Genomic DNA, 21,841 nt, shown 5'->3' with positions numbered 1-21,841 from the left:
AAAAGCACAATTCTAGTACTTAGATTGAAAGGAAGCTAACTTGAGTTTGATGGTGAATAATAAGGCACATAGATTTACATTAAAAGAAAGCCAAAACACACACTTAGAAAACATAAGGAAAGCACAATGCCAGTACTCTTGGATTGAAAGGAATCCAACTTGAGTTCCATACATTCATACCGAATAAGTAGGAGGACACTACCAAGCTAACAAGCATGCCGAAACCTAAAATGCAGATACTAATTAGGCTAATACTATGCAAAATTTAAAAGGCCTTCATATGTACATCAGTGGTTGCATAATTAATCATTCTCCATGTAGATCCTAGTTGACCTCCATGGGATCGTTGTAAATCTCCATAAGATCCTACAAATCGTTGTCGACCTCCACGGGATCATTGTCAATCTTCATGTCATCCCAAGCCTTGACCACTACAACCCTATCCACATCCATTGGTACACTTTCATTTAGCTCATCAATTTTGTTCACAAAGCACTGATTCGGTGAACCAATACTGAGGACAGTAAGGCTCACAAGCGGCACTCCACGGATATATGCATTTTCATCTACAGATCCAACAAAATTGTTATAGCTAGGTTGGAGGTGAAGGAGCAGAGAGCATGAGGGAGCAATATAAAGGAATATAAAATCTGGTGAAGGGGCAGTGTGGGGGTATGGCCCCCAAGACATGGGCCGCACCATCGGAGGTGGCCCGGCCCACAAGATCAAGGCGTGCACGGCGCTACTCGGCGTGCACCGCAAGACATTGTATAATACCAAATAGGATACTTTACTTGTAACCCTGCCCCTCTAGAGTATATAAGGAGAGGCAGGGGTCCTCTACTCGACATCATGTATTCAATACAATACACCAAAGACATGGGATGTAGGGTATTACGTCGATTAGATGACCCGAACCTATCTAAATCGTTGTCTCTGCGTCTTGTGTCACCATCTGGTTCCTGATTACGCGCAACCCCACCGATAAATCTACCATCGCGGGATACCCCTCGGTGGACTGCCGAGCATATTCTATCGACAGTTGGTGCACCAGGTAGGGGTGTGCGTTTGATCCATGGCGAGCCAGATGGACCTCAAATCAACAGCGCGTTCTCGTCATCAATCTCGTGGAGATCCATGCCGGTCCACGACGACGATTCATCGCTGCTACACCAGCCCCTACGATAGCAGATCCGATCTCGGAACCACCTCCGAGGTCGTCTTCACCAATAACTCATCGTCGCTGCTCTCGTCAGTCCTCGTCGATGACTAGCCGTCGCTGCTCTAGTTGGCCCTCGTCGATGACTCGCCATCGATGCTCTCGCCAGTCCTCGTCGATGACTAGCCACCGCTGCTCTGGTTGGCCCTCGTCGATGACTCACCGCCGATGCTCCCATCAGTCCTCGTCGATGACTAGCCACCGTTGCTCTGGTTGGCCCTCGTCGATGAATCGCCGTCGATGCTCTCGTCAGCCCTCGTCGATGACTCGCCGTTGCTGCTCCCATCAGCCCTCGCCGACCACTCACCGCCACTGCCCTCATCAGCCCTCGTCGATGACTCACCGCTGCTGCCCTCGGTGGCCTTCGCTGACATCTTTCACCGACGTCCCTCGCCATCGACTCGGGCGGCCTTCGTCGACATCTTTCACCGACGTCCCTCGTCGACGACTCGCCGCCACTACCCTCGGCGGCCTTCGCCGACAGCCCTCACAGACATCTTTCGCCGATGTCCCTCGCCGTCGACTCGTCGTCACCGCTCGGCGGCCTTCGCCGACATATTTCGCCGACGTCCCTCGCCGTCGACTCGGGCGGCCTTCGCCGACATCTTTCACCGACGTCGCTCGCCGTCGACTCGGGTGGCCTTCGCCGACATCCTTCGCCGACGTCCCTCGTCGACGACTCGTCGCCGCCGCCCTCGGCGGCCTTCGCCGACAGCCCTCGCTGACATCTTTCGCCGACGTCCCTCATCGACGACTCGCCGCCGCTGCCGGCGGCGGCCTTCGCCGACAGCCCTCGCCAACATCTTTCACCAACGTCCCTCGCCGTCGACTCGTCGTCACCGCTCGGCGGCCTTCGCCGACATCTTTCGCCGACGTCCCTCGCCGTCGACTCGGGCGGCCTTCGCCGACGTCCCTCACCGTCGACTTGGGCGGCCTTCGCCGACATCCTTTGCCGACGTCCGTCGTCATCGACTCGTCGTCACCGCTCGGCGGCCTTCGCCGACATCTTTCGTCGACGTCCCTCGTCGTTGACTCGTCATCACCGCTCGGCGGCCTTCACCGACATCTTTCGCCGACGTCCCTCGCCGTCGACTCATCGTCACCGCTCGACGACCCTTGCCGACACCTTCGCCGACGTCCCTCACTGTTGTCTCGTCATCATTACTCGGCGGCCCTCCCGACATCCCTCGTCGCCGCCGAGCTGCAAGTGAGCTACCCGTGTCGCCGACCAGATAACGCCATATGCCGCCGACCGGACATTCTGTCTAAAGCTAAGTCACACTTTAATATTTTTCTAAATATTCTCTAATCTTCGTATATCACCATAATGTTTCTCCGAGCTGTTTTCTCCATGTTTGCTCTCCAAATGATTTTCTAAACCCTCGAACAGTCACGTTGATGCTCGGATGCCTCCAGAGACGGCCCTGTCTCTGGCTCCTCCCTACACGTGCTATGGGCTCCGCGCTCTACGTTATGGGTGGTCGGCAGCGGCTCCTCTTGGTCACGCCTGTTCCTCCTACACGTGCACGGGCTCCACGCTCGATGTTATGGACTATGGGCTAGCTAGGGCTGGAGACTCAGCTACACACTAACTGTTTGGGCGGTTTATATTAAACATAAATATATTTTCACGCCAACTGATCGCCGAACTACATACGCCGTTTCATCACCATTGCTAAATTTTCTCCAGAGTTTATTTATTTATACATCATGTACTACCCGCTCTACATGTTTGTATTGCAGGATCATCGTCCAGGTGATCAGACCACCTGGTGCTCGGACTTCTCCACCGATCAACTGGTCGGACCGCTTGGTTCATGGACTCCATCGCCGACTAGTTGATCGGACTATTCGCCGCTCGTGCTTCATCGCCAGCTACGCCGGTTACTCCTCGGCTCTCGGATTCTTCGTGCTCGAGGACTAAGTGGGCACACTTCACCGCACAGACGTCGTCAGCTACGTCGGTGCTTGGACCTCGTCGCCTACGCCGAGGACTCCTCGGTGCTCAGACATCACCACCTACGCTGGGGACTCCTCGGTGCTCAGTCATCGCTAACGACGCCGGGGACTCCTCGCTTCTTGGTGCTCGATCATCACCGCCTACGCCAGGGACTCCTCGCTCCTCGGTGCTCGGTCATCGCCGCCTACGCCGGGGGACTCCTCGCTCCTTGGTGCTCGGTCATCGCTAGCAACGTCGGGGACTCCTCACCCCTCGGTGCTCAGACATCGCCGCCTACGCCGGGCACTCCTCGGTGCTCGGACATCGCCGCCTACGCCAGGGACTCCTCGCTCCTCGGTGCTCGGACATCACCGCCTACGCCGGGGAGTCCTTGCTCCTCGGTGCTCGGTCATCGCCAGCGACACCGGGGACTCCTCGCTCCTCGGTGCTCTATCATCGCCAGCGACGCCGGGGACTCCTTGCTCCTCGGTGCTCAGACATCGCCGCCTACGTCGAGGACTCCTCGCTCCTCGCTCCTCGGTGCTCGGTCATCGCCAGCAACGCTGGGGACTCCTCGCTCCTTGGTGTTTGGTCATCGCCAGCGATGCCGGGGACTCCTCGCTCCTCGGTGCTCGGTCATCGCCAGCGACGCTGGGGACTCCTCGCTCCTCGGTGCTCGGACATCACCAGCGACGCCAGGAACTCTTCGCTCCTCGGTGCTCGGTCATCGCCAGTGACGCCGGAGACTCCTCGCTCCTCGATGCTCGGTCGTCGCCAGCGATGTAGGGGACTCCTCACTCCTCGGTGGTCTATCATCGCCAGCGACGTCGGGAACTCCTCGCTCCTCGGTGCTCTGTCATCACCAGCGACGCCGGGAACTCCTCGCTCCTCGGTGCTCGGTCATCGCCAGTGACGCCAGGAACTCCTCGCTCCTCAGTGCTCTATCATCGCTAGCGACGCCAAGAACTCCTCGCTCCTTGGTGCTCGGTCATCGCCAGCGACGCCGGGGACTCCTCGCTCCTCGGTGCTCAGACATCGCCAGCGACGCCGGGAACTCGTCGCTCCTCGGTGCTCGGTCATCGCCAGCGACACCGGGGACTCCTCGCTCCTAGGTGCTCGGTCATCGCCTGCGACGCCGGGGACTCCTCGCTCCTCGGTGCTCTGTCATCGCCAGCGATGCTGGGAACTCCTCGCTCCTCGGTGCTCTATCATCGCCAGTGACGCCGGGAACTCCTCACTCCTTGGTGCTCGGTCATCGCCAGCGACGCCGGAGACTCCTCGCTCCTCGATGCTCGGACATCGCCAGCGATGCCGGGGACTCCCTTGCTGCTCGGATCTTGCTACATCTCATCGGTGTGCTATCAAGCTACTCCATGCTGTTCGGATCAGGGTGCTGATCTTGGGCAGCACGTCTGGGGTCTTCATATGCGCATGTTAGACGACGTCGGCAAGCTTTCAGACTTCTTTGACCCTGCTACAAAATTCATTCTTCATCTTCCAGTAGGCTCAGGGACTAAGTGGGCACACTTCACCTAGCGGTGAATGTGCTTGTTCTCATCTCGAGGCTACACCCAGGGACTGGCTGCCTGCTCGGCTGGTCTTCTACTTTATGATCCCGGCACCACGTGACTGCGTCACCTACTGTCAGGCTCGGGGACTAACTATGGGGGTATGGCCCCCAAGACATGGGCCACACCATCGGAGGTGGCTCGGCCCATAAGATCAAGGCATGCACGGCGCTGCTCGGCGTGCACCACAAGACATTGTATAATACCAAATAGGATACTTTACTTGTAACCCTGCCCCTCCAGAGTATATAAGGAGAGGCAGGGGTCCTCTACTCGACATCATGTATTCAATACAATACACCAAAGACATAGGACGTAGGGTATTACGTCGATCAGACGGCCCGAACCTGTCTAAATCATTGTCTCTACGCCTTGTGTCACCATCTGGTTCCTGATTACGTGCATCCCCACCGATAAATCTACTATCGTGGGATACCCCTTGGTGAACTGCTGAGCATCTTTTATCGACAAGCAGATCCAGTGTAGTTACCTTAGATCCGGATGGAGCAGAGAAGCAGAGACGGCACGCTGAATATTTGTGGTCGACACAACGGGAACGTAGCGTGTTGGCAAGCACGTGGACCTCGGGAGAAAATTGGTTGTCTCTTGCCCTTTGATATTCTCCCAGTGATTGAGTTAGTATTCATCTTGTGATTGGTTCATTCCTCTACGCGGCGGTATATTCACCTTACCTACTCATTTACATACCTGCAAACTAGGTGTAGTAAGCTCTTTAGTGTAGCTAGAATTGAGAGCTTGCTTTATAGCTTAAGTTCATCTAGTGGAGCTCTTTAGTGTAACAAGTGTGAGAGCTCTTAGTGAGTAGTGACTTAGTGAATTATGTGTCTAGTGATCATAGTAACTAGAATTGTTGGATATGTGGCTTGCAACCCTTGTAGAGCTAGAGCAAGTTTGTTTTTCGCTATTTGTCATACTAATCAAATTGCTCTAGTTGGTTGGTAGATTTTTAATAGGCTGTTCACCCCCTCTAGCCATATTAGGACCTTTCACCTTGCCAAAGGCCACTACCCTCGGCCCTAGGATGGCCGACGGCAGGAATATGGACGGGGTCGCAGACGTCAGCGGAGTCGCAGCGGACACTGGGATCGATGGCCCTAGGACGGAGTCGCAGCGGACGCCGGACTTGGGTGAGGGCGACGAGCCAAACCGGCGGTGGCGTGGCTAGGCGCTGCAAGGGCCGGGGCCAGTGGTGGAGCGGGACAGCCGGTGGTGCGAGTGGGTTGGGGCCACGAGCGGCCGGCACGGCGGGCGCGGGCATGGTGGCCGACGCGGGCGTGGGCGGGGACGGCCGGGGCAACGCGCAGCGGCGGGCGCGGCGGTGCGGCAGCGGTGGCTCATGAGCGGTAGAGAGAGAGAGAGAGGACGAGAGAAAGGAAGGGAGGACCCATACGTAAGACAGGGCTTGGCACCAATTAAAGATATGAAGGCACACCGAATCGGCGGCCTTCTAGGATGTCCACGTCAGTTCTTTTAATTTAGTGCGTTAGATCGAAATTCTATGGCTCACATGAAATGCGTCTCGACCGACCAGGTGAGGCAGTAACAGGTGACATGCATGGCCGGTGCCTAACGCGTTCATGCATACTGCTGGGGCCGTCCTCGCTTTGCATGCATGCATCGTCGATTTGTGTGCACCATGGCCCCATCCAGTCCTCATTTCCGATTCTCATCCCATCCTCGTCCCCATCTCCATTCCTCCCCTCCTCTCTCTCCTCTCCGTGCGCTCTCTCTCCTCTCCGCGCTCTCGCTCTCGCTCTCTCCCTCGCTCCTCGTCGCCACCGCCGAGGCTCCCCGCACCCTGTGCGCGGCGTAGCGGTGTTCCCCGGCACGGCGCCATGGTGCGCCATCCAACACCAGTGTCCACAGCCGTGTCCAAGCCCCTGCTCTCCCCCGGCACTGCCTCGTCCCGCCGGTCCACGTGTGGTCGACGAAACCCTACCTGCCTCTTCCTTTCCGTCGGCGGCAGCGGCGACGAAACTCGGCGCCTAGATCTGGCGGTACCTCACCCTCTTCCTCTCCTACCCCGACGTGGGCCGCCGCTGATGAAGGCCCGCACGCAGGAGGCGGCGGCCACCGACGCTGTGGCAACGAAGGTATGGAACACCAACCTCTATGTGGCGATAGAGTCGCTCCTGAATGTCGAGAAGCAGATGAGGCTGGCCGGCGATGTCGCTGGCACGCGGAAGGCCGTCATCGACATCGTTGAGCTCTGCTACAAGGCCGGTGCGTGGAAGACGCTCAACGACCAGATCGTTCTCCTCTCCAAGAGGAGAGGCCAGCTTAAGCAGGTTCGGGTCTCGAGTATTCACCGCCTTGCTCTTACATCTTCGATTGGTTTATATAATTAGTATATGTGTATGAGACCCTTTGGAGGTGCTTTAGTAATTAGTTTGCTTGTACGAAGGCAGAGTGGCCTCCGCATAACGCGCTACTGAAGTATTTTACTATTGTAACTTTGTTGTACTTTTGGTGTTGGTTCGAGGTATTGACCCCAAAACATCTGTTGAACTCTTGTTTGTTAAAAGAAACTGTACTTGAGAAAGCTTTCTGAATCGAAGTTGCCTGTTTAAACTAATATAGTGGTTGGTGGGAGTATGGTTTATCCATCCAATAAATATTTCATGCAGTTGTAATTATTAAGAAAGCTAGAAATACATGATTTCTTACTTTTATACATTCTTTCTGCTTGCAGCGGCCATTGATTTTCAGAACATTTTGTGTTTTTGTTTTTTGATGATTTAGTTCTACTTAACAATGCTGACTGGTTTTCCTTTAAATGCAACGCCACTCACCATTCTTCCGCGTTGATTATGAAGCATGTGCATGATGTGCTTACTATTTTTTGCTTTACATTCCTTAGATTGCACTATGTGTGCCATCTGAATGCTCTCATCCAAGGCCATAGTGATGTCTAGATGTATGCTGATGCAATTCGCTTGAACTGTTATCCATTTGGTTGTTCGTTAGGGTACTTATTTTCTTAGCATCAGCGAATAATTGCACTTCTGGAGTTTGCATTGTTCCTATCCATTGTTGAACAACCACAATGTGAAATCTTTATCTGCAACATTTTGCTTTGACCTTTAGTTGCTTGGACATACAGTTGCCAGTTCTTGAGTCTTATTCACAATCATCTTGAGCAATGTTTTGCCCATGACCAGAACACTTTAGATCAATCTATTAAGTATAATGTAAGTAGTTCTTTATTACTTGCTTTCAAATGGGAGCCTATGCTGTACCAAAGCATTACTCTAACTATTTATCTTGTTTTTGCAGATTCATAAGTCATCTTTGTCTATTTGTTTACCTCTAAATTGATAAGCATATAGAAAGGAACGCTAACCATGTATGCCACTTGCTACTGTTTTGTTTACTATCCACTTATATTGCTGTCACTTCTGTTTATCACAGGCCATAACTGCTATGGTTCAGAAAGCAATGGACTACATTGATTTGACACTAGACATTGACACACGCATCGAGCTAATCAAAACACTGAGCAGCGTCTCTGCTGGCAAAGTGAGAATTTTCCATCTTGATGATTTTTATTCCTTTTAAGATTCCTTGTTTTTATGTGTGTAATCTGATAGTTGTTCATCTGCAGATTTATGTTGAGATAGAGAGAGCAAGATTGATCAAAAGACTTACTAAAATCAAAGAGGAGCAGGGACAGATTGACGAGGCTGCTGATTTGATGCAAGAAGTTGCTGTAAGTTTGCACTGCACTAGAATTGAGGACATGTACTTCCATATTATGTGACAATGTTTCTGTCATTCTTTAGTACTGTTTGTCGGTTCTGACCATCCATGACTGTTACTACCAAGTTGTTTATCAGGTCGAAACATTTGGTTCCATGGCCAAGACAGGAAAAATTGCTTTTATTCTTGACCAGGTATTATGGCAATCTATTATGCTAAGCACTTTGTATTCTTACTAAAATGCTGATTCATGCAAAACTTTCTATTATTGTTGTCACAGGTCCGGCTATGCCTAGATCGGCAAGATTATGTCAGAGCACAAATTTTATCAAGGAAAATTAGTGCTAGAGTATTTGAAGCAGACCCATTGAAGGGAAAAAAACCAAAGAAAGGGGACAATATTGTTCAGGATGCTCCTGCAGACATTCCATCCCTACTAGAATTGAAGCGCATCTACTATGAACTGATGATTCGGTATGTGATGCTTCTCAATCTTTAATGCACTACTGGCGTGCTATTTGATTATCAGGTGTCATCTGAAATTGGGAAAAGCTTTTATTGCATCCGCGCAATTTTTATTCGTGATTTGGCTTTGGTTCCGGTCCAGGAGCCTGCTCTGAGGACATCCGGTGGACATGCCTAGGATTTGCACACCACTTGGGCTTCCTCAGCTTATGGTTTCGTCTCTCCTCCATGCTATACTCGCGACGGCAGCTGCGCTGGTGCTGATGCTCCTTGGCTCTGAAGCCCAGGTGAGTTCCCACATCCTCCTCTTCTCTTGCTCCTCATTAGGCGTTGCAGCCCATCCCCTCTCCAGCAGACGACCGGAATTGTAATGTCAAATTGTGTTGGTTTCAGAAAGAGGACACAGAGGATAAGCAAGATTGCTTTGCTGGGGATTCTTGTTGATCTTGGGGGACAACTCCATCTGCCTTCCTCACCTTTGGGTATGAAATCTGTGCTATGGTTTGTTGCTCTGTATGCTAGATTTTTGTTGCCTGTAGTTTAAGTGTTCGATTAAATGCCTATTCAAGTTGTGATCCCGACAGCCTCCACAGCCCTACTTCATACGGATCAAATATGAGCAACAGCGTTATCCTAAAATGCTGAAAGACATGTCTTGAAAAATTAATTTATAGGTGTTTCTTGTTAATGACGGATATCTGGCATCCACTAAAAGGGAAAACTTTATTGAAAATTAGTTACTTCCCACATTCATAATCAACAAATAGTTGTATTACTATTTTTTTTATTACTCTTGGATTTCTAAGTCTCCAATCTCGATTCATGCTCACAGCTGGTCTCTCCTAAACTAGTGTCACATGGACACTCACTCATTTCTACTAAAAGGGTGCCATTGCTAATTTGAGCACGAACCTCACCGACCACATAATATGAATGCCTTATCTATTTTGTTCTTCTTCCAGGCTTCATGCTTATAAAGCTCCAATTGTTTTATCGTGAAAATTTTTCTGTTGAGACGGCTTTCTGGCTTCTCAACATGTTTTGGTGTTCACAGCCTACATCTGCACTTATCTTTCGTTGCCTCCATATCAATGCTTAATTGCTGGCTTCTATGAAGGTACCTAATACTGAATATGATGAGCGCAAAGGAAGAATATCAATTGGACGGCTGCATGCAGGAGAACTTCAGCGTGGCATGGAGGCCAAGGTATAGATCTGCTCTGCTTGTGCATGTTTTGGCATAATAATGTGAACATGAACATTCTGGTTAGAAAGTTATATAAAACATGGTAGTATCACAGGCAGGCTTAGCCAAAGGGGAGATTGAAATTCCTGCTGAGTGAAAATAACCATTTACAGTGAGGTGTTATATGGTTCTTTACTACATATATGTTGGATAAAGTATTACTGAGTCGATGCCACAATGCTGGTAAATTTCATTTTCAATATAATAAAATGTATAGCATTTTTTATGAGTACCTAAGTTTTGCCTTCTCTATTTGAGACTGGTGCCTTATGATTCATCTCAAATTTCTTGAGGAAGTCTGCGAGTAAAGCAAATCATTATAGATATGAAGGCACGCCGAATCGGCGGCCTGTTAGAGTGTTCACATACGTTCTTTTTATTTGATGCGTTAGATAGAAATTCTACGGCACAGATGAGACGCGTCAGAACTAGCCTTTCTCCCTGTATGGACGCATTGAATGTAGCAGAGGAGATAGATTCTCGACATGCAGCCGGTGCCTAATTAAGTACGGTGATCGGCACGCACGTCAGTATGATTCACCGACCATGCACTTAATGCATCCGTAGTTTTTGTTTCGTCCTTTCCACGTTCCAGCGCCGGAAATCCCGTCCCCAAACCTCGCCATCATTCAATCGCCGGTGCCTTTTGTATTCTTCATGCTACGGACTTCCCCGGCTGCAACGTCGCCAGCGGCTCTGCCCCCACCCCACCAGCGGCACTGCCCCCTCCCCTCCTTCTGGTACTGGCGCCGACGAGGGGCCCCTTGCATCCAGTGGTGGCCACCCTCCCCATCCCTCCCTCTGGTGATGAGGAGGACCCGTGCAGGGGCGCCGTGGATTGATCCTCTTTGAGCTCTGGCCTTCATCCTCCACCCCATCGATGGCGTCAGCGGCCCTCACGCTGCCGGTGGTGTCTCTGCGTCTGTGTGCCGTGGTTGGTGGCAGCACTGACGGGCGGATCCCCTGGCTTCCCCCGTAGGAGGCCGGATGCATCGACGGCGGGTGGCCAGTGCTCCGAAGCTGCTCCTCCTCTTCTGTGATGGCGTGCCCAGGCCTGCACGCTCGGCGTTCCCTGGTGGCGTGGTCTCCTCCGACGGCGGTGTCATCAAATCGCGTTCTCAACCAGGATGGCTTGGCTCCCCGGCACCTCCTCCTTGAAGACCCCGACCGAGAGCATTCTCTCTTCCGTCGTCTCCACCTCGAGGACCCTCCTTTTCATGCTCGTCGCAGGCCTCCTCCCCCTCTCCGGCGTCCGCTCACTCCCCGCCCTCGCCTGCGCTCCCGCACCGACCCAGCAACTCCAAGAAATCAAAGAGCAAGATGAGGAGGTGCGAATGTATTCGGCAATTCTAAGCCACAATCCTGGCGACGTGGACGCACTCAAGTGTGCTCTGTATGCTAAGATGAGGCGCGCGGATTGGGGCGGGGCGCTGCGGTACGTGCGATGGCTACGTGACGCCGAGCCCAGCGAGGTGGAGTGGCGGCTGATGGTGGTGCAGCTACACGAGCTCAAGGGGGACCTCGCCAAGGCTGAGCGTCAGTTCAGGGAGCTCCTGGCAGAGGAGCCCCTCCTCGTCTGGGCTCTCCATGTGGGTATAGCATACATCCTCTTTCTAATCTATTTAGTAGCTACAATTTGCCTACAATTCTTCATGTTGGTGTGGTTACTGCTGGTGTCGCAGTTGATGTGGTGATCAATGGTCAGTTATTGGATCATATATGTTTTAGTCTTTCAGACACTAGGAATTAAAGATGGTACCAGTAGCAATTGAAATACGGCATTACTGGTGAGGGGACGAGAAGCAGTGCATATAAAATTCTGCAATTTGCTGCAAGTTGTTTCTAAGCTATGCTAGAGTTGTCCCTAAAAGTTCACAGAAAGTTGTCTTGATGGCTTGATGCTTGACGTTCTCCAAAAGGAAAAGAATATGCTTTTTTCCATACCTTAGGCAGCTGGCTCCACTTGCTAGCAATTTCTAATATAAAAGAATCCAGGGGGAGGTTCATGCCACAGCCTAACTCTTAATAGTCGCATAATGGAATATTCATTAAGATGGTAGGAAGTACTAACTATGCAAGGGGGCTGTTGTCAGCATTATATTGTAGATATAGAGTGTTGTATACTGATTAGGTTAGGCTTCGTAAATTTAACAGACTAGGTTTTACAAAAACTGACTGTGCTAAGTGTTGCAATTTTTACTTGATTGATTGCAACCATAATATACTTCTTGATTTCATGAGGAATGAAGCAGAGCCAGTTCTTTACTACTTGACGTGTCTGCTTGACATTTTGTGTTCAGCCATGAGCAGCAAATTCTCAACACCAATGTTGTCTTAGACTTTTAAAACTTGCTCTTTATTAGAATCCCATCCTTGTGACATTCTCTAAGTGATTAGTAGTTCCTCATGTCTGGTAACAACTCGCACTCTTGCTGTCTTGCAGGGACTTGCACTATGTATGCAGAAGAAACTTGAAGGCCCTACTGTTTTTGAAATGCTTGAGAATGCTTTGCAGCTTGCAACTTCAGAGAAAAGGGTCCTGGAAGAGCGCAACATAAAGCTTTTGATCGCACAAATGCATGTTGTCATGGTAACATTTATTCAAATAGGATGGAAATCTGAGATCATGACAGTTTTTGGTGTCTAAATGCAAGTTTTGATGGCACAGGGTCAGTTGGATGTTGCATCTGAGAAACTACAAAATCTTATAAATGAGGATCCTCGAGATTTTTGGTCTCACCTTTGCCAGGTACTCTTTGTTATTTTGCGGAGTTTGATTTGTTCTGAAGTACCTTCGTTTTGACTTTGAATGTGCATCTTGTCTGTCTATGGTGTTGGTTCTACAGGGCATTGTGTATGCACTTTTAGACAGAAAAGAAGATGCAGATAAGCAGTTTGATATTTACAGAAGCCTTGTGCCGGATAAATTCCCATATAAGAGTTTTATCAGTGATGTTATACTAGCGGCTAGAATGGAGTCACATGATCGGCTACAAAAGGAATTTGAATCTGAGTTCCAAATGAAGAAATGATACATTAAGATTTCAATTGATGAGGCCCACATACTCCTGGTAGGATAAATAGTTGCATAGTGATGTGCACTGAAACACACCGGCCTTATAAATGAAATACAACATAGTAAAGCTTAGTGAAAAGAGGTTTCTCCTATCAGGCTATCACCAATTTTCCTCATTTCCTCTCCCTCTCAGTCTCTGCAGACATTTCTCAGTAAAATATAATATAGCGAAGAGCAAACTCTGCTTGAAGTTAAAAAGCTGTAGTAGCCAATCAGATGGATTGAGTTGTTGCTGTACAAATGTAGAAATTGTAAAGCTTATGTTTCGTTCCTTCTTTTTGTACTATCAGCATAATGGTGAAATTGTAAAGCTTATGTTGCTGTCAGTCATGGAGCGCAAGATGCGGTCTAGCGGCATGGAGCGCCTCATCTGGGCGCGCACCCACCACCACGTCAAGGACTCGGAGAAGCACGTGCTCACGTGTAAGGCGCTTATGCAGCGCATCCGGTCCTAGGATCTCGGCAAGAAGCTCCGCGAGATCCTCATCAAGAAGATCAGGTCAGGGCCACGCTCCCATCGAGACTCCCCTCCCATCTCCACCAATACCTATACCTGTTAGCGCAACACTTCTGTAGTTCTGTGTGCTTGTGCTTGCCATCTCTTGCTGGTTGATTTGTTGATCAGACATTAGTGGGTTGCGGTGATGAATTGGAATGTGTCCTATTGCGATCGCCAAGTGCTCGACGAAATGCTTGGTGAAGTTCTATTTACCACGCTTAGTGGAATTGAGTGGGTTTGCGGATTGAGTTGCGCTGAGGAGAATTTTGACTTCTGAGCGCAGTTTCACACTGGTCCAGGGGGCTGGATTGGAAGGCTTGTGTGAGCTGAGAATCCATAGTTCAGATGGAATACTTTCATTTGCACCCAACTCATCCTTAGCTCACTTAGACATCCACTAAACAGGTGCGCTGTATGGTAGTACCAGGATGTTGAACATGCTACAAATTTAGGAGCCTTTTGGTAGATATTTTCATGGCTTGGGTGATCCAACTTATTAGGTTGCACAGGTTTGTGTCACTAATTTGATATTGCATCTTTATCATATTTGTTGCAAATTTGGCACTCCATCCTTTTTATATACCTTTGGTATTATATCTAGCTGATTTAGGCTTGATTCTTTTAATCCCTTTTTATTATGTTATATAATCGCTAGAATTTAAGCTCTATTAGCAAAGTTCTGGGTAATCTCTTTTCTTGTCTATTAAAAAATGCCTAATAAGGTGAAATTTTTATAAATAGTAGAGTGCCTGCACACACCGCCCTCAAATCAGAGATTTATAAATTCCATGTGTTCACAATCAGAAGTGGAGAAAATAGCTAACCTATGACCCGAGTGTATGATCCAATAATGAATTCAATATTTTTTGTGACCCTACTGAACATAAGAGTCTAACTGGTTGGTTTTGCTCCTTATGAATATCAAAGTAATTCATAAGTTACAAATTACTTGATCTGAAATTAGCTCCATACATGTCACATTGATTAAGAGAGTTGTCCCCTTTTCAGATAGTAATAGAGTTATCCCATGAGAAGTGTTATATTTCATCTTAAGTGTTATATTAATTCTAAAGACTTCTGTACCTTTTTCTCGCTGAATTTGTCTAGTGAGTAGTGAATGTAGATGCATATGCCAATGAACTTTCTTGGTGCCTCAATACATTTATGTAAAATATTGCGTTTCCTGATGTCATGTATTTTCAGCATATATTCCTTTACACAGTTCATACTACCTTGCAAGTTGCATTGCCCATATACTATCTGAGTTCTGATAGGCAGCCAGTAGCCCACTATTTTTTAGTCTAACCTGCTAGAATGTTCTTGATGAATTGACCAGTTGCAAGTAGCTTACAAATCCAAGAACTAATAAAAAGGCGCACACTGAAATGTAGAATAGCATCCCAGAGTTTACCCTTTTGTTTATTTTATAATCATGAAAATATGTTACTAATTTACAAGTGAACATTCATTGCACAGAAAAATTGTCGCATTATACAGTAGCATTCGTATATAGTGTGATACAATAGCATTTTATCTTAGGTCTGACCTGTGTGGGTTGTGATCATAGCTGTGGTCTCATATTTGATTAGTTATCATGGTTATTATTGGTTATGACCACGTTGTCACATTCTGATCCATCATTTAGGTGTCTGAGAATGTGGTGCAAATAGTCACTGTTGGTGATATGTCAATACAACACTAATCTTTTGGAACTATGTTGCTGTTTACCTTTTATTTACTATTTTTGCTTCATCAGCAAACTAATACGGTATAGGCGGTTGGTGTGTACCTTCATTGTTTGCATGAACCGTTCTCTTTATTCATTGGGAAATGATTTGCTCTATGCAGGGGCCAGTGAGGGCATCAGGACATTGGCCGTTTACCGGTAGCATTTGTGTGTGGTTGCTCTGTTTTGAGCTAAGCGTTTAGTGATGTGGGATACTTCATTGATGGATCTGTAGTGCAGTTTGAGAATAACCTTGAGCAAAAAAACTTTTGCTATATTGCATGGACGACAGATTGATGATTAAACTATTATTTTTTTATCGTACAACTTAGTATCTATGTGGATTTAATTGTTGTTGGTGCTTGACTTATGTGCGTGCAAATGCTGTATGAACAAAGTGTGGCAATGCTTAAACCATGGTACACGAGATGACTGGAAGAAAATAGAAATGAAAAATCTCATTTCTGAAAAATGTTTTACACAAGTGATATCGTTTACAGGTTACGACAAGTACACAAGTAAAAAATGTTTTACACAAGTGTGGCAATGCTTAAACCATGGGAATCATCTCAATACATGTTCCTATGCTCATTCCAAGCTTATCTAACTTTGCAAACTTCCCCTTCTCTACCTGTATCTTGTCTTCCTATTCCATCTTTTTCCAAATCTCTCTCTTTTAAAAAAAACAAGTCAGGCAGGAGAGAGTTGCCGATTATATTAAAAAGTAGATGAAGCCCAGACTCAAAATAAACATATACAACTTCGAACAGTTGGATTGAGACATCAATACGCACCGAAACCCCAGCTCAAGGAAAGAGAAAAAGAAAAAAAACACTGGTTGGTCGGAAAAGAGACATTGACACTAGCCTTTTGTAATGGTGGAGCGGTCATTGGTCCTAGCGTAGTCCACTATTTAGTCTGGCGCGGAGACCGATAAAAGGAGATCGGCAGGATTTTTACACGCACGAAACGAGCAGTGTCCGAAGCCATTCCCTAAGGTATCCAGAAATTTACTAAGTGAGTTTGAAAGCACTGGACATCTTCACCTACGCAGGGTGGGTCGACAGTAGGTGGACACATTTGATGCCTCCTCTTCATGTTACCATCAGATAAAAACAAGTCGGACAGGTGGACACATTTAATGCCTCTCCTCCTTACCATCAAATAGAAATAATTCACCGACCATGCAAGACCATTTGTACTTACACATGCATCCATGCATCTATGACACGGCTTGGATTGTGTGCACGTTGCTCCCGAGATGGTCGGTAGTTGGGGTTGGTCGCCATAACTATAGCTACCATAATTGCATCAGCATGCATGCTTGCCCGCACTCTTTTTTGGGCTATTGTCGGAACCTTGGCTTGCAACCGTATTAGTCATTAATGGCCTTGGACATCGCTCACCTCGAACGCATAGGACGTGCATTCATGCATATCCTGTTTGTGCATTATTGTGCCGTATTGCTGGCAGATACGCCATCCATAGGTGTCACGCGTGTCGTAGTGTGCATGGGCTACTCATTCTTGTTACAGAGTTAGGTCTGCACTGTGGCTTTGTGCTCCGCGTTTGCCCGTGAGTCACGTCAGCAGTGATCCACGTCTCCTCATACCCCTTTTTTGCGCTCTTGTCGGACCCTTGCCCTGCAGTCGTACTACTCAGTAATGGTACCGCACGCCACTCGCCTCGATCACACCGGATTTGGTCGATTCATTCGTAGTGATCCTGCGCAGAAACCCTAGTGAACCGTGCTAGGACCACAGACCGCTCTACCTTTATAAGCAGAGCCTGGCTTAGCCATTAGTATCACCGCTCGGCGCACTTTAGCTCGCTTAGGTTTTCCCTTTGAGCAAGCTTTTTGCTCAGCCCTTCTTTGTAGCCACCGCCAGAAATGGCAGGAGCCTGGGTTAGTAGTTATTGCCTGAACGTTGAGGGTTTTCCTAGAATCCTGCATGCCACCCTACAAAAGCTCGGAGTCAAAGATCATCCCGAGTATGAGGGTCATGAGTATGAGAAGCATGGCACCGATCGGTGTGAGGTTACCGTCTACATTGGGAAGAGTGAAGAGTTCCCCGACATCACCGAAGCCTAGAGTGTGACCGCAACCGGGTTTAGCTTCACCGACACCTACCAGGTTATGGCCCGCAAAGCCTTGCGGTACCTTTGCCAGCTCTATGAAGAGCCCATTGCCCATACCCCCATGAGGTTCTTTCCACCCTTGGATAAGAATCGGCAAGCATGGACGGCTCGCATGGAGGCTTTGCAAGGGTGGGATGCGCAAGAAGATAGTCCTACCATGGTGCACTTGACCACGTACCTGCTTGCTCTGGATGAGCAGTATGACCGGCAAGCCTTGGAGCTAAGGGCGTGCCTCCGGCGCGCCGAAGAAGCCGAGATCTTCACTCGGATGCTCTAGGTGCAGCTCGCCGAAGCGCATGCCAGTGCTGCAGCTGCTGAGAGCCGGGAGACTGCCATGTCAGAAGCTCTGAAGGAGGCCGAAGATCGGCATGTTCATCAGCTGGGTGAGGCCTATCTGTTCACTAGGGCCAAGCGGAGGACGCTGGTTGATGAAAGGCAGGATGCCCCGATCTTGGAGGGGATCCCTATCCACCCTCATGAAAGAAGGAGAACCGGTGATGCAGAACCACCAGCACCTCCACCTTCGGAAGTGTTAGAAGTAGAACCCTTGGTTTCTCTCACTCAGCCATTGCCACGAGAAGATGTAGATCCATAGACAGGGCGGTAGAAGAATCCGCCGAGCACAGGAATAAAGATGCGTGGTTCCAAGGTAGATTAGTTGCTTTGGGATGCTGTACCCGTAGTAGTAGTGCTTTTCGTCGTTGTCCTCCTATATTGTACTCTTGCCGTTGTTGTCGTTCATAGTTGTTGGATGCGTGTTGTAGTTTCGCCTAAGGGGAGTGGATCCTAATTCACTTTTTGGTAAACCCTACTTGTGTTGTAGTTTTTGCTATTTCCACCTATAATGTAATTCTACCCAATATTGTGCTTTAAATCTAAGTGTGTTAGTTGCTTGAGCCCAACTCCATCAAATACTTCTTTCCACTAACATGTCATTGATTTGCTGGCCTAGAATAAGCACCATGTAACGACAACCAACCTCTATGTTCGTTTACAATATTGAGACCAACCTTTCGTACCAACATGATGAGAAAACATATTAGACATACGAGCCATATTTCTCAAAATTTTTCCTATACCAAGCACATCAACCGCAGCGAAGCGCGGGCAGCATTAAAATCAAGCCTATGAAGAAAAGAAGGTAGACTATGAATCATATCTCCTTCCTGTTGCAGCTTTATGGTTACAGCACAAGCTTTTTTATGAAACATGTCCTTACTTACTGCATTGAACCTGGACTTGCTTATTTCTCTAAACTCCGAGTTATCTAAGTTACCTGCTTATGTACATTAGCTGCTATTAACTATCCTCTAATTGAACCTGTACTTGTTCTCATAGTTAACTGCTTATGTGAATTGACTTGCTTGTGTTTTCATATGCCGAAAAGAACCATGCAGGAAAATTGTTGTCCACCAGCTGATAAGTAATAGATGATTGGGTTTGTTGCTCTATAATACTTAGCCATTTTATATTTGGACAATGAAATTGTTGTCCACCAGTTCATAAGTAATAGATGATTCAATTTGTTCCTCTGTAATACATAGTGATTTTAAATTTGGTTGAGTAACAGCTATGTCCACATCTAATAGGATTCACATTTAATAAAAGTGCCAATATTTTCCTTCAGTTGAACAGATTTAGAGCTATTTCATTGCAGGCAATATTTGTTGGATGGTTGATAGAATCGCACTGGAGAAGGTATATGCTCTTAACTCTACTCTTATGTTGGCCTACTTTCTTACTGTCAATACAACTTGTTTAAATATGTTAATTTGCAATCCCATTACATAATTAGGACAACAGCCCCACCGCCGGCGGCGGCGGCTAGGGTTAGGGTTTCGAGCAACAGTGAGCTAGAACCTCTTCTTGTTCTCCTATTGTTTTTATTCTATCATTTGCTTACATTAATTAATTTCTGGGTAGTAGTATCTTGTGCAAATACAGTTGAATTATTTCCCTGGTGGTATAAAGTACCTAGTAGAGTGTATTCATATATTTAGGCAATTACGCTTCCTTTCTTCTTAAAGTATTTGAGACATTGATGTGATTCTAGGACCAGTGATTCAGACCATAAAAAAAGGATACTCTGTAGATATAACTTGCTGGTGACCTGGTGTAGCTGCAAATAAACATGTACATTGTCTTCAGTTTCAACTTTCAATCAATTGCACAACTGAATCGCCTTTCAAAAGCATAGTGAATATGTTGGTGACATAGTGAAACCTTTTTTTAACTAGGATTCAGTTTTACATTAGATTCACCCAGATTCTGGTGGTACGCAATCTTTCCTCGCATCCTTTTGCCTCGTTATTGCCTCATTAGAGGGGATCCTAAAAAACAGATGGAATAGTTGAACTTGGGTGTGCTTCAGCTTAGGTACAGTGATGAACACATACAGTTTGGTTATCCTGTGCTTTTGGATCTTGCATCTTTTTTAACCACAGTGCTTACTACCAGTTTCCTAATAGAGTACTTACTAAATCTTAAAGGACTCATCGCTTCAATCTGAAGGCATTTTCAACCTGAAGGACACAACCAAATGGGATGCTTGGAAGGTTATTATAGGTTTGTTCAGATTTATTCCGGATGTGCTATTTTCCCCTCTGACCAAACTCTGAATTGACGCTTATACATCGTTGCAACTTTTGCACCTGAACAGGGAAATCCAAGGAGGATGCGACAACTGATTACATCACCAAATGTACTTCATGTGTAAAATTGTTGGAGCAATTAAGTAGCATACAGGTAGCTTGCAGCACCATGACTATGTCATCATATTTTTACTGTCTTGCATATTATCTGCCTGTGAGATCAATGAAGTTGGTCTCGTAGCTTGCACCACCATGACTATTTCATCATATTTGTACTGTCTTGCATATTATCTGCCTTTGAGATTAATGAAGTGGGTTCGGCTGAGAATAATGTTGTCTCATGTGGCTTCCTAATGAAACTTTTCAAGGCATTTTGGATTTCATAGTTTTTCCAGTCAGCCCCTACTGAAGGTAACAGATACTCTGTCCTCTGTTTTGATCTTCTCGATCTACTTTGCCAAATTTCAGATCATTTGAAGTCAGTGCAAGGTTGAACTTTTGTTTATCTAAGAGATGTCAAACACTAAGAGCAAGGATGAATTTTTTCCATGTATCGTTCTTTCCAATTTTGGGCTGAAATGGGATGAAATTGTGTCTTAAAGGTAACAAGAGTGTATCCTTACTGTTTGTAATGGTTTTGGCTTGAAAATAACTACAAATAATGATGCACCGGACAAGAAATTTCGGAACCTTGAAACCTCTTTTTTGTCTTGACAGTGATAAATTAAATTTTTGAGACACTGAAATGGCCAGATGGTGCCTTTCTTATTCGTTGATTTAACAACTCCAATTTTGAAGCATCTTATATTGTTTCCTTTCTTTTTTTAGACAAGAGGTCTCCCCTGCTTTTATATTTCAAAAAGAAAATAACGGTTCTGTATTGTTTCCTTTCTTTCAACCAAACTATGTACCTAATTCAGGTTGGCTCCTTGCGATTGGAACCATTTTCAGGATACCTTGGTCAATAATGTTTGGTGAGCTTTCTGCATATTCAGGGAAAATTTATTACTTTGGTTGCCTTTCACAACTTCGCTTTGCTTATATATCAACATCTTTTCTTTTGGAAAAAAAGTTTTAGCCTCCAGTTCAAGCCTCCGAGGTAATGGAGCGCTGCTGATGACAAGGGGTGGTGGGAGTGGATCTAGCGATGGAGCGCTGCTGATGACGAGCTACTGAATTGAGCAAAGGAAGGATCAACAATGCAGTGAAGGATGTGAGGAGGAAGGGAAAATGATGACTCTACAATCAAGATGTAACGATAGTACATTTTCCCACCAGTTCAGTCCATTAGCATGCCCGTTTTTCTCCTTATCCTGGAGTTAGCATGCATGTGCATTGAAGGCTCTGTTTCTAAAATAGTGTGATACACAATTAATTTTTAATTCTGCCAGGATCTGAGATGCACGACATGAAGGCTCTATTTCTGAATAGTGTGATACTGCTTTATAAAAAGAAATATGTGCCACCATTAAAAAGGTAGTATGATACTCCTGCTACTTCAATTGTCATTTGATTTCTAGAACCAAATAGCATCTGATGTTGTATTCTCTTGGATCAACTTAAATCCTCCTAAAATTCTATTAGATAGATGGTAGGTAAGTTCTTGGGATATTATATTTCTTTAAGCCTATGTTGGTCTTCACATGTGATCTC

General features: G+C 47.0%; 1 protein-coding gene across 1 annotated transcript; it reads left to right on the top strand.

Moving 5' to 3' along the window:
- The first annotated feature begins 11,284 nt into the window (after positions 1–11,284).
- On the top strand, positions 11,285–13,255 carry LOC136463059 (protein SLOW GREEN 1, chloroplastic-like). Its single transcript, XM_066462105.1, has 4 exons — positions 11,285–11,746; positions 12,601–12,747; positions 12,826–12,906; positions 13,004–13,255. Exons 1-4 carry the CDS (start codon positions 11,285–11,287, stop codon positions 13,187–13,189), a joined length of 876 nt encoding a protein of 291 aa, XP_066318202.1. The 3' UTR covers positions 13,190–13,255.
- Positions 13,256–21,841: the final 8,586 nt, after the last annotated feature.

Source organism: Miscanthus floridulus, chromosome 1 (genome assembly GCF_019320115.1).
Source record: "Miscanthus floridulus cultivar M001 chromosome 1, ASM1932011v1, whole genome shotgun sequence".
In the NCBI taxonomy this organism is placed as follows: Eukaryota; Viridiplantae; Streptophyta; class Magnoliopsida; order Poales; family Poaceae; genus Miscanthus; species Miscanthus floridulus.
Note: the sequence above shows the minus strand (reverse complement) of the source record. Positions and strands in the feature narration are given on the sequence as shown.